We start from the raw sequence: 6,469 nt of genomic DNA, 5'->3' as shown, positions 1-6,469 counted from the left end.
TGTGTGTGTGAATGGGGTGTGCACATCTATATTCAAACTTAGCTGGGGGAGGGGTAGAGAGAGCCTAAGAGTACCGCCAGGAAGGTGGGGGAGGGAAGGAGATAATTACCTCCCTGTGATGAGAGATTATCCACCCTCCTTCCCCCAGAGGTGATTTATAATTTAAAGATAAAGAATAATCAAGTCCTGGCAAGGAAGGACACAGTGTTGTGGGTCTGATTAGAATCTCAGGATGGACCAGCATGCGGGGGAGGGGATGGGCTGGGAGAGGCGAGGCCTTGCCTCCCCGCCTCCCCCCCCCCCCCAGTCCCAGCCTCCCTGAGGCTCAGCATGTCCGAGCTTGGCCCAAATTACAGCCGATTGGTCCCCCATTATTTCTCCCAACTTTTAATTTCTGCTTCCAAAGGATCATTGCCCGCGGTAATTGCAAAGGACCCGTCCTTGTGTGCGGAGCAGGCTCCGGGGACCGCAGTGAGAGGTGGCGCGCACACCGCTCGTGCACACGCCCGCGCACACACCCGCGCCCATCGCAAACAGCCTCACACCCTGAAGACCCTCGCACGCGCGCTCCCACCGCCGGTTCCCACCTGGGTCCCACCAGCGGCCCAAGCGTTCGCCGGCTCTGCTGTGGGAAGGGGGAAGGGCGCTGCCCAGGAGCAGCGGTGGTCTTACCCTCGGACGCCGGACGCTGGCCGGTCCTTCCGAGGGCCGCAGGGCCCTGTGGTGCGAACATCGCTTCTGTGGAGAAATATGTGCAAATAAAGACCCGGACCGAGGGCATTCTTCTTTCTCCGGGCGTGGGGCTGGAAGAGTTTGCCGTAATGTGTCCCCTTACTTGCATATCGATTTTTATGTAGGCCGCCTGCTGTGTGTAGGATTCTTCGGTCCCCATTTTGGGGGGCGGGGGTGGGAGGGCCGTCCAGCCTCCCTCATTTTCGATCCCACTTCTAATGAGCGACCCAGGGGCCGCCGGCCCCGCCCCTCGCGGGGACACTAGGCCGGGCCCTAGTTTGACGACGCAAAAGGGGCGGGAGCGGGAGGGGCTGGAGGGACAGCGACCCGGAGCCACGAGAAGAGACCCCGGCAGGAGCGACCGGGAGAGGCGGGACCGACGTCCACTGAACCCGTGGGAGGGGGCTGAAGAAGCGAGGAAGACACCCCGAGTCTGTCCCCAGGACCCACCCCGCCCCAGCCGCTGAGGGACGCCGGAGCCTTGGGGACCGCCGGAGTGGCGGGACCGCGCGCCCTGAGCCCGCAGAGAGGCCGCCTGGGCGCCGCGTCCCGCGCCGGGATGTCCCAGCCAAGTCTTAGCGCTCGCCCGCCCGTGCGCCCCGGGGCCTCCGCAGCCCCTCCAACGATTGATCCCGCAATTATTTAAAAGCCAGGGCTGTCTCCTCCCCTTCGCCCAGGAGGCAGGCGCACCGTTTCCGGACGAGCAGAGGCGCAGCGACGCGCCGCTGACCGCGACAGCCGCTCGCGGCCCGCACCCGGGCTCCGGGCGGCGCGTCTGTCGGTCGGGTCCGGGGCTCCGTCCGTGCGTCCCGCGCGGGGCCCGCCTCCTCCGCCCGGGACCGTTCGCAGCCAATTAGGCGCGCGCGCTAACGAGGGCGGCGGAGCCCCGCGGCCGCCTGCGGGCGCACGTGTGTGCGGCGTGTGGGCGCGTGGGCGCCGCCGGCGGGGCCGCCATAAATGCGCGGGCCGGGCGCGGCGGGCGCCTGAGGCGGCGGCGGAGGCAGCGCCGGGCAGCAGTGGCGGAGTGCGGGGCACGGTGCCGAGAGCCAGGCGAGCCGCGGCCGCCGGCGCGAGATCGTGCGGCGGCGCCAGGGCCGCCGGGGATGGGAGCCCAGTAGCCGGCGGGGCCCGAGCGGCCGGAGCGGCGGGAGGCCGGCATGAGCGCGAGCGGCCCGGCGGCTCCCGGGGACGGCCCGGCGCTGCCGCCGCCGCCGCCCGGGCCCGGCCCGGGGCCCGCACCGCCCACTCCCGCCGCTGCCACCGCCCGGGACGCCATGGACGGGCGCGCCGAGCTGCCCGCCTTTCCCCGGGCCGGACCCCCGCCGCTCGCCGCCAGCGACACGGTGCCCGCGGCGCCCGAAGGGCCCGGGGCGGTTCGCCCTGGCCCGCCACCGCGCCCCACCTCCTTCTCGGTGCTGGACATTCTGGACCCCCACAAGTTTAACAGCAGAAGACGCCGCTGTGTGCTTCTGGGCCCGGTGGCGCCCTCCGCATGCGCCCCGTGCGCCTCGGCCCCGTGCGCTCCGGCCCCATGCGCCCCGGTCCCTGCCGCCCCGGGACGCCCGCCGCGCGCGGAGGAGCTGGAGCGCCGCGCCCTCGCCGCCGCGGGAGGAGCTGGAGCCGCCACCGGAGCTGAGCCGCCGCGTGAGTAGGACGCGGCCCGCTCTGGTAGCGGGAGCCGGGGGACGGGCCGCATCTCTACGTTTACGCTCCCGGGCCCCTCGATCAGCCGGGCCAGCCGGGCCAGCCGTGTGCCAAGGCTCAGTGCAAAGTTCGCAGCGCGCGGGGCTCCGTCCGACCCGGACTCCGGGGCCGGGGCCGCCCGGCGCCTCTCGGGATGGCTCCGCCGGGCCGGTCCCAGGGCTGCGGGGCTGCAGGGCCGGCCTTGGAAGGTAGTTGGTGCCAGAGGAGGAGGGGACCTGCGAGGCGGAGGGCTCGTGACCTCCCCGCCCCCACCGCGGCCGCCGGAGGCCTCCCTCCCCATTTCCTCCTTCTCCTTCTCTCTCTCTCTCTTTTTTTTTTTTTTTTTTTTGGACAAATCAGACTAATTGTGACAAAACGCTGGTTATCTCTGGAAAAACAATTAAATCCCTTCGATTACAGTTAAGGGGAAATGTGCTTAGCGGCGGAAAGCGGCCGGTAATGGGGCGGCCCGCGCCCCCGGCCGGGTCGATATCCCATTACGGCAGCATGCATATCTCTTTCAAGCACCTTGCAAACTCCCCCCGAACATCTAAATTATAGGGTCAAAATTCGGATAATTACTCGATTAAAACCTATTACACTTATTAGGGGCCGCTATTGATCGAGAATTGCATTCGACCGGCTCCTGATTGCTTTTGGTGCCCCCTCCTCCGGCCCTTCCTCCCTCCAACTTCCCAGGCCCTCCGCTGAGCAGGGACGGGAGTGCGGGGTGGACAGGGCTGGGGTCGCTGCCTTGGGGCATAGGCCCTCCCGGTACATGGGCTGGTGGGTTCCATGTGGGGTGGAGATGAAGGAGGAGCAAACCCAGCTTGGCTGGAGGGGAACCTATCAGGCTATTGGCCTAGCCAGGGTTCTGGGAGCCTCCACCCAGAGCCTCCACCCGCATGGGGAGCCCATCCCAGCGGAAGGCCATCTCTTGGTTCCAGGGGTAGCCTGGTCAGGCTGTCTTCCTCCAACGACTACCTCCAACAAGGCAAAGCTAGATGGCCAGGTGCTCTCAGGATCCCCTAGGGGACAGCCTGCTCCTGCTAGGGGTGTGGGTGCCCCCCACCCCCACACACCTGCCCTGCTGATTCCCATGCAAGCTCTGCGGTTGCCCTGGGGAAGGCTGCTGGCCCACGATTCCACATTTATTGCCTGGGTTTTTGATGCCAACCTGACAGAACAGCGGGGTCTTGGTGCCTGACTGGGTTGCTGCGTGACCACCACGTGCCCAGGAACCACCACCACCTGTGGGGTGCGGTCTGCAGAGATGGCCTCCCAGGCCCTCCCTAGGACAGACTCTGTCTTCCAAATTTTCCACACTGGAAATGCAGCCTTTCAGGGGCCTCTGCTTGGAGGATCGGGGCTGCCCCTCAGACTGGGCCTAGTGGGGACGCGGATCCCCCCCACCCCCGCAAGTTAGCTCTGTTCAGGACCCACCGCGGGGCCAGGACCTTCTGGTCAGGACCCAGGCCTGCGGGCTTTCAGCGGAAGGGCGGAGGGGCCGCGGCTTGAGGTGGAAGTGGGGCCAGGGAGGCCGGGTTTGGTTGGTCCCCAAAAGTCCCCTCCCGGCAGGCAGCTCCAGTCCCACCCCTGGCTTCTGGCCCGCTGGCTCTGCAATGCCCGGTAATTGGCTGGCCCACGCCTTTCTGTAATTGGAGGGTAATATACGCCGAAATAAATTAAATGGCCGTTAACTAGTTTGTACATTACACAAAATGAGTTTAATTAAGTTTGTATCTGCCCCGCGGATCGATCGGAGCTTTCACTCCGCCGTGAACCCCGCGCGCGGCACCGGCCGGCCCGGCTCGGGCAGACGCCGCGAAGGGAAGCATCGAGAGGAGGGAACGAGCCAGGGATGGAGAGCAGACGCGGGCGGGCGGGCGGGCGCCGAGGGAAAAGGGAAGGAGAACGAAAGCGCAGGGCAGAAAAAGAGGAGGAGGGCATTAAGACAGAGAAACGACGACCCTGGAGGAGGGAACCTTTCCCGAGTCGGGACAGCCCGAGGGGACGAGCGCGCGGAAGGGAGGGCGCCGCGTCCTAACTGTCCTATCCTCTCCGCCCGCCCGCCCGCAGACGCCGGCGACCCCTGCAAGGCGGACGAGGCCGAGGCCAGCGGCTACAGCAGCGGCGGCGGCGGCCGCAGCCCGAGCGCGGACAGCGGGGACGAGGCGCCCGACGACGACGACGACGACGACGAGGCGCCCGACGCGGGGACTGCGCGCGGCGCGGAGGAGGCGCGGGGAGGCGGCGGCGGCCTCGCGGCCCGCGGGTCGGGCTGCCCGGGCGCGGCCGAGACGGAGGCGCCCCCCGGCGCGGTGGACGAGGCTGCAGCGCCCGGCCCCCGCGGGAACTCGCCCGGAGCCCCTGTCCCACCTGGGGCCTCGGCGGCAGCGCCGGGGAGCGCGGGCACGACCCCGCAGGGCGCGGCCGCGGCGACGAAGCCAAAGCGGAAGCGCACGGGCTCGGACTCCAAGTCCGGGAAGCCGCGGCGCGCGCGCACCGCCTTCACCTACGAGCAGCTCGTGGCTCTGGAGAACAAGTTCAAGGCGACGCGCTACCTGTCGGTGTGCGAGCGCCTCAACCTGGCGCTGTCGCTAAGCCTCACCGAGACGCAGGTGAAGATCTGGTTCCAGAACCGCCGCACCAAGTGGAAGAAGCAGAACCCTGGCGCCGACACGAGCGCGCCAACCGGCGGCGGCGGGGCGGCAGGGCCGGGCGCGGGGCCCGGAGCGGGGCTTCCCGGCGGCCTCAGCCCGCTCAGCCCGTCGCCGCCCATGGGCGCGCCGCTCGCCATGCATGGCCCCGCCGGGTACCCGGCGCACGGCCCCGGCGGCCTGGTGTGCGCCGCGCAGCTGCCCTTCCTGTCGAGCCCGGCGGTGCTGTCGCCCTTCGTGCTGGGCTCGCAGACCTACGGCGCGCCCGCCTTCTACGCGCCGCACCTCTGAGCGCGGCCGCGGACAGGGACCCACGGGCGCCCGCCAACGGGCTTGTACGGCCGCAGTCGTGGACTCGGTACACAGCCGGCTGCTACAGAAGAGTTTTACGTTTATTATGGACTGTACGCGTCGGGGCCGGGCTCGGCCCGCTCGGAAGCACTTTGCTGAACTTCGCTCAATCAATAAACCGCAGGAGGCTGCACCGCGTTCCTCAGGCTCCCACCTGCCCGCGCGCGTCCGTGGGGACTTCGTCGCGTCGGAGGTGCCTCGGGCCGTTGGACCAGGCACTGCGTTCAGGCCCCGGTGTTCCCTGGCCAAACTCTGCCCTCCCTTGGCGCCGCCCCCCTCCCCAAACACAGACATACACACAGGGACACACAGGGACGCACAAACACACACAGGGACACAGACACAAACACACAGGAACACACACACAGACACAGGCTTCGGGTTGGGTGACTAAGTTTGTCCTCTGAGAGGCCCTGGTCCCCGCGTCTTCCTTCCCCCTACCCTGGGGCCCATGGCTTCAGGGACATCCCCTTCCTCCTCTGTGTAGCCTTAGGGGGCTCTTCGGGGTGGTGGACGCCTCGCGGGACGGAGCCGGGCGCAGGGTCTGGTCTGGAGCAACACTGTCTTCTGGGCACCTACCGCAGGCCCGGCCGGGACGGGCACTTGCACCCCCAGGCCCAGCAGGGACCAACCAGCTCCTGTGGCTTCCCAGGGGAGGGAAGGTGGGGCTCCCCAAGCTCGAGCGACTTGCCCAAGGTCTCCCGAGCTGGACCGCAAGCCCGGCAGCAGGTAGCGCTCCAGGCCGGCGCATCGACCTGCGGGTCCCGTTCTGGGTGCGGGCCGCACACGGTTCCTGGAGCCCTGGGGACGCGGGGAAGGGAGATGTGGCGGCGCCTGAGCTGGCGGCTGCCCGCCGCGAGAGCCAAAGCTGCGGGGATGCAGGCACTGGGGCGCGGTGAGGAGGGGTCCCTCGGGCAGCACCGCCGGGACTTGAGAAGAACTCGGGAGGGGCAGCAGGGTGCCGGGGCGCGGTGACTGCTCCGCGCCGAGGCCTGCGCGGCAGAGGGAGCTGGCTGCGCTCGGGGATGTGTCTTCTCTAGGCG

At 68.5% G+C, this 6,469-nt stretch overlaps 1 protein-coding gene across 1 annotated transcript; it reads left to right on the top strand.

Annotated features, from left to right (window-relative positions):
• The first annotated feature begins 1,889 nt into the window (after nt 1–1,889).
• NKX1-1 (NK1 homeobox 1) lies at nt 1,890–5,661 on the top strand. The gene is made up of 2 exons (XM_045077162.1): nt 1,890–2,376; nt 4,495–5,661. Exons 1-2 carry the CDS (start codon nt 1,890–1,892, stop codon nt 5,364–5,366), a joined length of 1,359 nt encoding a protein of 452 aa, XP_044933097.1. The 3' UTR covers nt 5,367–5,661.
• The last annotated feature ends 808 nt before the right edge of the window (nt 5,662–6,469 follow it).

The sequence above is a fragment of the Mustela putorius genome, unplaced genomic scaffold (genome assembly GCF_011764305.1).
Source record: "Mustela putorius furo isolate JIRA1106 unplaced genomic scaffold, ASM1176430v1.1 tig00000083_pilon_pilon_pilon, whole genome shotgun sequence".
Classification (NCBI taxonomy): Eukaryota; Metazoa; Chordata; class Mammalia; order Carnivora; family Mustelidae; genus Mustela; species Mustela putorius.
Note: the sequence above shows the minus strand (reverse complement) of the source record. Positions and strands in the feature narration are given on the sequence as shown.